The following is a 12,210-nucleotide window of genomic DNA, read 5'->3' on the forward strand; positions in this document are numbered from 1 at the left end:
TCCATCACCATGGTACCATCCATCACAATGGTACCATCCATCACCATGGTACCATCCATCACCATGGTTCCGTCCATCACCATGGTACCATCCATCACCATGGTACCATCTATCACCACGGTACCATCCATCACCATGGTACCATCCATCTCCATGGTACCATCCATCACCATGGTACCATCCATCATCATGGTACCATCCATCATCATGGTACCATCCATCACCATGGTTCAGTCCATCACCATGGTTCAGTCCATCACCATGGTACCATCCATCACCATGGTACCATCCATCACCATGGTACCATCCATCATCATGGTACCATCCATCGTTATGGTACCATCCATCTCCATGGTACCAACCATCACCATGGTACCATCAATCACCATGGTACCATCCATCACCATGGTACCATCTATCACCAAGGTACCATCCATCACCATGGTACCATCCATCTCTATGGTACCATCCATCACCATGGTACCATCCATCATCATGATACCATCTATCACAATGGTACCATCCATCACCATGGTACCATCCATCACCATGGTTCCGTCCATCACCATGGTACCATCTATCACCATGGTACCATCCATCACCATGGTGCCACCTATCACCATGGCACCATCCATCACCATGGTACCATCCATCACCATGGTACGATCCATCACCATGGTACCATCCATCACGATGGTACCATCCATCACGATGGTACCATCTATCACCATGGTACCATCCATCACCATGGTACCATCCATCGCCATGGTACCATTTATCACCATGGTTCCATCCATCACCATGGTGCCATCCATCACCGTGGTACCATCCATCACCATGGTACCATCCATCACCATGGTACCATCCATCACCGTGGTACCATCCATCACCATGGTACCATCCATCACCATGGTACCATCCATCACCATGGTACCTTCCATCACCATGGTACCATCCATCACCATCGTACCATCCATCACCAAGGTACCATCCATCACCATGGTACAATCCATCACCATGGTACCATCCATCACCATGGTACCATCCATCACCATGGTTCCGTCCATCACCATGGTACCATCCATCACCATGGTACCATCCATCATCATGGCACCATCTATCATCATGGTACCATCCATCATTATGGTACCATCCATCACCATGGTACCATCCATCAAAATGGTACCATCCATCACCATGGTACCATCCATCACCATGGTACCATCCATCACCATGGTACCATCTATCATCATGGTACCATCCATCACCATGGTACCATCCATCACCATGGCACCATCCATCACCATAGTACCATCCATCACAATGGTACCATCCATCACCATGGTACCGTCCATCACCATGGTACCATCCATCACCATGGTTCCGTCCATCACTATGGTACCATCCATCACCATGGTTCCATCCATCACCATAGTACCATCCATCACCATGGTACCATCCATCACCATGGTACCGTCCATCACCATGGTACCATCCATCACCATGGTACCATCCATCACCATAGTACCATCCATCACCATGGTACCATCCATCACCATGGTACCATCTATCACTATGGTACCATTTATCACCATGGTTCCATCCATCACCATGGTGCCATCCATCACCATGGTACCATCTATCACTATGGTACCATCTATCACCATGGTACCATCCATCACCACGATACCATCCATCACCATGGTACCATCCATCACCATGGTACCATCCATCACCATGGTACCATCCATCACCATGGTACCATCCATCACAATGGTACCATCCATCACCACGGTACCATCCATCACCATGGTAACATCCATCTCCATGGTACCATCCATCACCATGGTACCATCCATCACCATGGTTTCGTCCATCACCATGGTACCATCCATCACCATGGTACCATCTATCACCACGGTACCATCCATCACCATGGTACCATCCATCTCCATGGTACCATCCATCACCATGGTACCATCCATCATCATGGTACCATCCATCTTCATGGTACCATCCATCACCATGGTTCCGTCCATCACCATGGTACCATCCATCACCATGGTACCATCCATCATCATGGTACCATCCATCATTATGGTACCATCCATCTCCATGGTACCATCCATCACCATGGTACCATCAATCACCATGGTACCATCCATCACCATGGTACCATCTATCACCACGGTACCATCCATCACCATGGTACCATCCATCTCTATGGTACCATCCATCACCGTGGTACCATCCATCATCATGGTACCATCTATCACAATGGTACCATCCATCACCATGGTACCATCCATCACCATGGTTCCGTCCATCACCAATGTACCATCTATCACCATGGTACCATCCATCACCATGGTGCCATCTATCACCATGGCACCATCCATCACGATGGTACCATCCATCACGATGGTACCATCTATCACCATGGTACCATCCATCACCATAGTACCATCTATCAACATGGTACCATCTATCACCATGGTACCATCCATCACCATGGTACCATCTATCGCCATGGTACCATTTATGACCATGGTTCCATCCATCACCATGGTACCATCCATCACCATGGTACCATCTATCACCATGGTACCATCTATCACCATTATGCCATCTATCACCATGGTACCATCTATCACCATGGTACCATCTATCACCATGGTTCCATCCATCACAATGGTACCATCCATCACCATGGTACCATCCATCACCACGGTACCATCTATCACCATGGTACCATCCATCACCATGGTACCATCTATCACCATTTTGCCATCTATCACCATGGTACTATCCATCACCATGGTACCATCTATCATCATTTTGTCATCTATTACCATGGTACCATCCATCACCGTGGAACCATCAATATAGCTCTAAGACGCTTAGTGGGTGTTTCCACCCCTTTTCATGCTGTGATTGCCTTCTTTGCTCCAATTCCTCGCATCGAATTTTTGAGTCTCCAATTTTAAAACAAAAAAAAAATAAAAATTTTCGATTTTTTTTAAAAATTTTCGACTTTTTTCATTTTTTTCGAATTCTCGAATTTTCTCATGGTAGGGTATAATATTCCCCCTTACTCCAATTCCTCGGATCAAATATTTTTCCATTGTGAAATTAGTATGAGTAAATGAAGTGTGGAGTGTGACTTCCATAGAGTTGTTTGTAGTGTAAGCAAATTTACTCATCATGTCACTTATAAGGGACACGGCTTCCCTTATAAGGTATATCTCATATTGTATTACAGCTCCAGGGCCTCAGACCTACAGCTCTTGATCGCATAGTTAATCCCCAGATCGAACTATAGCTCCTAATGCCTAACTACCGAATGGTATTATGTTCCTGGAATAACACAGTTTTTTATAACGAAACACTCACGTGTTATTAGCGGTCATGCTACAGCTCTTGGGTCACATAGTATATTACAGTTCCTGAATTCGGTATTTACTGATGATTAAATAACCCAGGATAATCCTAAATTTCCCACTTCTTGCGGCTAAACACATATGTGTTATTTAGTTAACATGTTACAGTTTAAAGCTACGTAAGATTCATGTTTAATTGCTTACAAGAATACAGAGGTGAATCATTACAATGCATTGTTTCTGCAAATTTTATTTTTACATAATACAGTGTTATATATAACACAATTTTATACCTAATACAATGTTATACAATACAGCAAAATAATACAATGTTTTACAGTACAACAAAATGCATTAGAATACCGCAAAATAACTTAATGTTGTAAAATACAGATTTAGATTGAGTCGAAATTATTCGTTCTCGGCTTTCTGTGTGTTCCTCTTGCAAAGAAACTTTGTACATTCTGTTCTGGATCCTCCGCCTCCTCCTCGGATGATCACAACACTTCGGGAGATTTCCAGCAGCCCAGTAAAAGGCTACATGTTGATATTGCGCCATTAAATTATTCTGGGGTAACGCCATCACCGCCTCTCAACATCACAGCAGTAAAGTATTGTACAGTAACGCCAACACCCCCGTCATCCGCGAAGTGTTATGGTCATCCCAGGATGGAGATCCAGAGCAGAATGCACAAATTTCTTTACTTTGTCATAACATGTCATATGATTCCTGAATAATTTTAGAGAAACTGGCAGTTGATAAATATGAAATCGAGGTTCATTTGAAACAAACACTCAAATTCTTGAGAGTGGATATAGGCAGTGTTAGATTTCAGGATTCCCTGAGTTTGTTAGACCCTGAGTTTGGCAGACCAGCATATGAAAGCTGGTAAATCATTGCGATATACTGAGGCTATGTTGAAAGACTCACCTAAAGAAGTGATACCCTTATTATGTAGAGGTAAACAGGTGCTATGTTATGACTATATCGATAGTTTAAAGAAGCTCAATGAAGAAGCAGGTTTTCCAGTTGGTGAAATGTAAGACTTTGGGCGATTACTTGATGTTATATCTGAAGACAGATGTCGGATTATTTAGTTGATGTCTTTATGGAGTGCCGTAAAGCACTCAAAAATATTTGTAAGTTGGGTGTCAGTAATTACATAGGCTTACCGTGTTTCAGCTGCGATGCCTTCTTGTTAAAAACTAAAGCTAGGCACAATTCATTCCCATATGACCTGCTGTAAAGGAGTCTCAGAGGTGGATTTGCATGTGCAGTCAATCAGTTTACCAAAACGGATAATCTCTTAATCAATCCCAATTCTGATAATTCATTGGTCAATAATGTTTGAAAAGTTACATGCTTCTTAAATGAGGTTAGTTAATTCTTATATATTTTCATGTCCTAAATCCAAATATCACCTTGAAAAATACTTATTGGCTATAGGTTTAAAGATACGAGACATGTAATATTTGATTAATTTATTATAATGTACAATATGTGTCAGTATGTTTTAAACTCTAATCCGTACCTACTCTGCCATTTTGCTTGACGCTTATAGTGGGCTGAAGAATCATCTCTTGCTAATGTGCAGCAATAGTCTGCAAACATTCTTGTGCCCTATTTGCCCTGGTACCATTTTTCCATGGTTGAAATATCTTGGTGAAACCTTTCACCATGTTCGTCACTAACTGCCTCACAGTTCACTGGCGAAAAAAAGGTCTAAATATGAGTTCAAAAAGTGGATTTTAAGTGACATGTTACATCACATGTTCTTGCAAACCTTGATGAGGTTTTCCACCAATTCTTCATAGTTGCCTTCCCTTCTGTTTCCGAGAAATCCCTTCGCCACTAACTTGAATGCTTCTCAAGTAGCTTTCTCCTCCCCCTGAAGGTCTGACTCAAAGTCACCATCTTTAAGAAGCTCTCGAATCTGAGGAACATTAAAGACTCCCTTTCTTATCTTAGCGTCGCTCAGTGAGGGGAATTTTAATGTTAAATACTTGAATCCCTGACCGGATTTGTCTATAGTTTTTGCAAAGTTTTTCATGAGCCCAAGTTTTATGTGTAGTTGTGGTAGTAAAATTTTGTTTGGTTCAATGAGAGGTGAATGTTGAACATTTTTCATCCCAGACTCCAATGATTGTCGAGGTGGCCAGTCTCTTCTGATGTAGTGGGAACCTCTTGCACGGCTGTCCCATTCATATAGAAAGCAGCAGTACCTGGTGTATCCTCCATGTTTGGTTAAGAAAATCATCTACTTTTCACCTCATAATATAAACTTGCACATCACAACCACTTTCTATGACTGCTGGAACGATAATGAAGGTCAGTCAGACTGAGTGTGGTAAGAAACACACTACCACAAGCCTGTTGGAATCTGTTGTGACACGTAGGTGTATATTGAAAAGTAGAGCTAACAAACGATTTTAACCTTGATATTCATTATCAGTGACCTAAAATTAGTTGGAAATTGCTACTCTGGTCTCAGAAGCATTTTGGTTGTTGACCCATATACTCTGTCTAGCCTTTAATTCTTTGTATACTAGTGAGATGGTTGAGGAACTCCCACAGAAGTGAATAAGAAAATTATCGAATGATGAAAAGGATGCCTTCGTTGACGTGGGTTTAAGCAGTATTTCATATGAGGGCGATAAGGGTTATTGGACTGAGTGTGACACCAAGAAAGTAAATTCTGGAGTAGCTGGTATCACTAATGAACTCCGTTTGATACTTAGTTACATGAATATAATAGAAGACATGTTGTCTCCTTATTGCAAATCTGTTTTGAAAAACAAAGGTAAAAAGTTACCCAAAACTAATACTAAATTGATCGCTAGTCATCTACCACTGAAAAATTATCTAGTGAGTTGGGAATTACTTCAGCTCTTGATGAATATTGGACTGCAGGTAGGGAAGGTGCACACCGTGGATGAATATGATCAATCTAAGTTGTAAAAACCGTTCATTAGATCTAATATTGAACAGAGAACTGCCACGCAATGCCCCATCAAGTCCAAAACTTTCAGGCTGACTAACAATGCTATTTATGGAAAATCACTACTAAATATCACGATGTATGGTGAGACATATAGATATATAGAAGATAAGAAGACGTTCACTACAGTTGCCAAAGACCTTTTACTGAAAAAATATTAGACATTTGAACCGAGAGAGACTGATTTGTACATTTACCAAGCCAAAATTAATAGCTATTCAACCTCTTTACCTCAGTTTTCAAATTTTTGAGAGTGCTGAAAGTAAATTGTATGATTTTTGGTACAAAGTGTTAAAACAGCATTATGGAGATGATGTAAGAGTATTGTACACAAACACTGATTCGTGTAAAATACAAGGATTTATATGGCACGTCACTGGTAGGATATATGGACTTCTCATATTTCCCTAGTGACCCTCCATGATGTGATGACAGCAGGAAAAGTGAACTGGGATTATTGAAATCTGAAATGGGAGATTGAAATATTAGTGAGCTAGTAGCTCTGAAAGCAGATGTATTCTGTAAATGTAGCTGGAATAACAAATAATATCAGCAGAGGGAAGGGCATACCCTCTCATATCATGCCATTGTTAACTTACGCACGGTATAAAAATGTTTTGACTAAAGCTGATAAGAAACAATTTGAATGTAAGTCTATCAGCAATGTAAAAGGATTGATATATGTACAATAAAGATTAAAATGAGAGGCCTTTTGGCCTTTGATAATAAAAGGTTTCTCTTGGACAGCACTCATTCCATGGCATTTGGACATCGTGACATGACCGCATCTAGACGGAGGAGACTAACCTACAATGTTACCCCTGTGATGTACATTAAAGTTGTAATTCTTGTTTGATATGAAAAATGTATGGCATTTTCTTATTTTGTTGTATTGTATAACATTGTTTTATGTATAATATTAAATTATAAATAACTTTGTATTTGGTATAAAATTGTAGGTATAAAATTGTGATAAGTATAACATTGCATTATGCATAAATAGAATTAAATATGAACCGAATATAGCTCTAAACTGTAACATGTTAACTAAATAATACATATGTATTTAGCCGCAAAAAGTGGGAAATTTTGGATTATCCTGGGTTATCTAATTATCAGTAAATACTGAATCCAGGAGCTGAAATACACTATGTGACCCAAGAGCTGCAAAAAATTGTGTTATCCCCGGAGGAGGCCTGGTCACAGACCGGGCCGCGGGGGCGTTGACCCCCGAAACTCTCTCCAGGTAAACTCCAGGTAATACCATTCGGTAGTTAGGCATACAGAGCATTAGGAGCAATAGATCGATCAGGGGATTAACTATGGGATCAAGAGTTGTAGGTCTGAGGCCCTGGAGCTATAATACACTGAGATATACCTTATAAGGGAAACCGTGTCTCTTATAAGGGACATAATGACTAAATTTGCTTACACTACAAGCAACTCTATGGAAGTCACACTCCACACTTCATTTACTCATGCGAATTTCATAATGAAAGAAAATTGATCCTAGGAATTGGAGCAAGGGGGATTATTATGCCATAGCACGAAAAAAAAATAAAAAATAAAAATAAAAATTGAAAAAAAATAAAAAAAATTTGAAAAAAAATTGAAAAAATAAAAAAAATTAAAAAAAAAAAAATTGAAAAAATTCGAAAAAAATCGAAAAATTTGGAGACCTCCAAAAACTCGATCCGAGGAACTGCAGCAGGGAAGCAAATACTAGTGTAAAAAGGGGGTGGAGACCCCACCGAGGGTCTTAGAGCTCAGCTGTACATAGCACCCTGGCACCGACAGCTCTGGCATATTGACCACTACTTTACCATCTATCACCATTGTACTATCATAGCACCATCTATCACCATGATACCATCCATCACCATGGTATCATCTATCATAGCACCATGTATCACCATGGTACCATCTATCATATCACCATTAATCGCCATGATACCATCAATCACCATGGAACCATCTGTTACCATGGTACCATTTGTCACTATGGTACCATCTATCACCATGGTACCATCTATCACCATGGCACCATCTATCACTATGGTACCATCTATCACCATGGTACTATCTATCACCATGGTACCATCTATCACCATTGCAACTTCTATTACTATGGTACCATCTATCACTGTGGTACTATCATCATCATAGCACCATCTATCACCATGATACCATCTATCATCATTGTACCGTCTATCACCGCAGTACCATCTATCACCATGGTACCATCTATCATAGCACCATGTATCACCATGGTACCATCTATCATATCACAATTTATCACCATGATACCATCTTTAACCATGGAACCATCTGTTACCATGGTACCATTTGTCCCTATGGTACCATCTATCACCATGGTACCATCTATCATCATGCCACCATCTATCACTATGGTAACATCTATCACCATGGTGCTATCTATCACCATGTTACCATATGTCACCATGACAACATCTATTACTATGGTACCATCTATCACCGCAGTACCATCTATAACCATGATATCTGTCACCATGGTATCATCTATCACTATGGTATCATCATCATCATAGCACCATCTATCACCATGGTACCATCTATCACCGCAGTACCATCTATAACCATAATATCTGTCTCCATGGTACCATCTATCACTATGGTACCATCATCATCATAGCACCATCTATCACCATGGTAAAATCTATCACTATGGTACCATCATCATCATAGCACCATCTATCACCATGGTACCATCTATCACCTCACCAGGAGTAACAAAATTTCACTGTTGTCGTGATCCTGGGAAATAAGCATCATTTCCCATTTCTTTATAACTAAACAAAATATAAAAAATCAGTTTTGATCCAGAACTTTGCTTTTGTGGTCAGGACACTTCTGGAACACTTTCAAGAAAAACTGATGTAAAACTATTATGTTCTAGGGCTTTGTTTGGCATATATAAAAACAGGGACTCACAAACTAGCATTCAGTTCAGCTCTGGCTGCCTGAGAAGACACATCAGAAGTGAAATGGCATCAAGAGGCTGCAATCATTTTCCAGATGTATTCTGCTACATATGTGGTCAATTCATTAAGACAAGAGCAAAGAAGTTCTCTGTAACAGCATCTAAAAAAATGTGTGATACTTACTAAGCATATTTTGTCATGCCAGTTGTGGACCAAGACAAGACCTGGGCGCCTCATGTTGCTTGTCAACATTGTAAGAAAACATTGGAAGATAAGAAAGTCATTACTTATATGAAGGGTAAAATCTTGAATAGGAGCATTTTTCAAATGAAATGTAACAGAAACTAATTCTTTTGTTCTTTTACAGAACGGTATAGAGAAAAAAAAAGAGCCATGAACTTTGCTGTTCCTAGAATATGGTGTGAACCCACTGATCACTCAACCAATTGCTGCTTCTGCCTTGTGGATCCTTACAACCACCGAACTGGGAAAAACGCTCCTGCTATTTCTTATCCAGATCTTCCCTCTTCTACTGCACCAGTACCACACAGTGCTGATCTTCCTGTACCTACACCTCCAGAAAGAAGTCAACCATCAGAGGAAGAGAGCAGAAAATCAGAAAATGAAGAGCACATTGAACAAGAGTATGATGTCACAGATGCAGTTGTTGGGAGGAATCCTTAGTACCCAAATCTAACAATCCTCAATGCCCTTATCATAGATCTTGGTTTGACAAAGTCAAATGCTGAGCTTTTAATTTCAAGACTCAAGGAGTGAGACTTAGTGGATAAAAGTGTGCAAGTGACAAGCCAAAGAAAACGTCACCAACATTTCTCAAGCTTCTTCACTAATGAAGACAGGTTGTGATACTGTAATGATGTATCAGGCCTGTTTGATGCAACTGGAATTGTATGCAACCCAGATGAGTGGAGACTCTTCATTGACAGCTCCTCCAAAAGACTAAAAGCTGTACTTCTGAACAATGGGAACAAGTATCCATCTCTTCCCTTGGCTTATTCAGTGTATCTTAAGGAGGACTACAAAGGTGTCAAACTTCTACTGGAAGCTTTGAACTGTGATAAGTATGGCTGGGAGGTTATTGGAGACTTCAAAATGGCAGCATTTTTTGATGGGACTCCAAGGAGGTTTTACCAAGTATCCCTGTTATCTCTGTCACTGGGATAGTAGAGACAGAGCAGCACATTACCAGAGGAAGCACTGGCCTCAAAGGACTGAGTTCTCAGTAGGAAGACTTAACATCAAACATAAACCATTGGTGGCTACTCAGAAGGTTCTGTTCCCTCCATTATACATCAAACTAGGACTAATGAAACAGATTGTTACAGTTCTTGACAAAGAGTTTGCAGCCTTCAAGTATCTTCAAGACTTTTTTACCCAAGCTATCAGAGATAGAGGTGAAGACTGACACCTTCATTGGGCCACAAGTCAGGAAAATCATGGAGTGCTCAGAATTTCCGAAGAAGCTCAAAGAGAAGGAAAAGGAAGCCTGGGAGAGTTTTGTTGTTGTAGCACAGGGCTTTCTGAGCAACAACAAGGCTGACAATTATGTGGACTTGTTGAGACCTTGGTAAAAGCTGTGATCAGATGGACTGTAGGATGTCCCTTAAGGTCCGTATCCTTGAATTTCATCTTGAAAATTTCAAGGAGAATATGAGAACATACTCAGAGGAGCAAGGGGAGCGCTTCCACCAAGATATAATGAACTTTGAACACAGATATCATGGATCTTATAATGAAAACATGATGGCAGACTACATTTGGGGACTTAAACGGAAAAGTGATTTGTTGTTGCTCGCAAATATAACAAAACTGTTCATTTTTGTCTTTGTAAATATGTTTCAGAAAATTTAAAATAAAATTTGTGTAAATCATATTTAATTTACGTACATTTTATTTATTTTATTACATGCTTTTGTTTTACATCCAAAACTAGCAAAAAATATTGAAATTTAGCCATTTTTTGTCAAAAATTCAACCTGTAAGCCACAAAAGTAAAGTTTAAAAGGAATAATGAGCATTTTCTATTGTTTTGCAATAAAAGGAGTTGGAAAATAGCACTTACTTGCCAGGAACAAAAATTGTGTTACATAGTTTAATCTAACGTGGTCTCCTGTGGCGTCTTGCAGAGGCCGCTGGTGGCCCCGTTCCGGGAGGTGGGTGGCGTGGGCCACCTGTGTGAGGTCCACCTTCAAGGTCCACGGACAAACTGCTGCCGGTCCTGGCTCTCCAAGTTCCCCACCAGGAGTAAACGCATTGATGTGGTTGCTCGCATCACCTTTCCTCTAGTTTTTGCTCTCTTTAATGTCGCCTACTGGAGCGCTTACCTCTTCCGTGAGGAGGAGAAGCAACTGTAGGTGCTGGGCGGCTGGCTGGGTGGCTGGTTAGATGGCTGGCTGGGTGGATGGCTGGGTTCCTGGCTGGGTGTCTGGGCGGCTTGGCAGTTAGTTAGTGTTAGTTGGCTGCGGTGTTGGGTGGCTGGCTGGGTGCCTTGGGCGGCTTGGTAGTTAGTGGAGGCTGGTTGCGGTATTGGGTGTCTGGGCGGCTGGCTGGGTGGCTAGGATTCTTGGTGGTTGGTTCTTGGATAATTGAAAGCAGTGATTGGCTGTGTTGTTGGATGGCCGATTGGCTGTTGTTGGATGGCTGATTGGCTATTATTGGATGGCTGACTGGCTGTAGTTGGGCGGCAGATTGGCTGTTGATAAGTGACTGACCGGCTGTTGTTGGGTGGCTGACTGGTTCGTTGTTGGGTGGCTAACTGGCTGTTGTTGGGTGGTTGACTGGCTGTTGTTGGGTGGCTAACGAGCTGTGTTGTTGGGACTAACTGACTGTTGTTAGATGGCTGACTGG

At 41.0% G+C, this 12,210-nt stretch overlaps 1 protein-coding gene across 1 annotated transcript in view; it reads left to right on the top strand.

Annotated features, from left to right (window-relative positions):
- The window catches only part of LOC128687553 (glutamate-gated chloride channel-like), a 68,426-nt gene extending 56,520 nt beyond the window's left edge, over positions 1-11,906 (top strand). The window contains exon 10 of the mRNA XM_053775019.2: positions 11,490-11,906. Within this exon, the coding sequence (XP_053630994.1) occupies positions 11,490-11,717 (228 nt within the window). The 3' untranslated portion in view covers positions 11,718-11,906. The remainder of the gene's footprint in view (positions 1-11,489) is intronic.
- Positions 11,907-12,210: the final 304 nt, after the last annotated feature.

The sequence above is a fragment of the Cherax quadricarinatus genome, chromosome 11 (genome assembly GCF_038502225.1).
Source record: "Cherax quadricarinatus isolate ZL_2023a chromosome 11, ASM3850222v1, whole genome shotgun sequence".
Lineage (NCBI taxonomy): Eukaryota > Metazoa > Arthropoda > Malacostraca > Decapoda > Parastacidae > Cherax > Cherax quadricarinatus.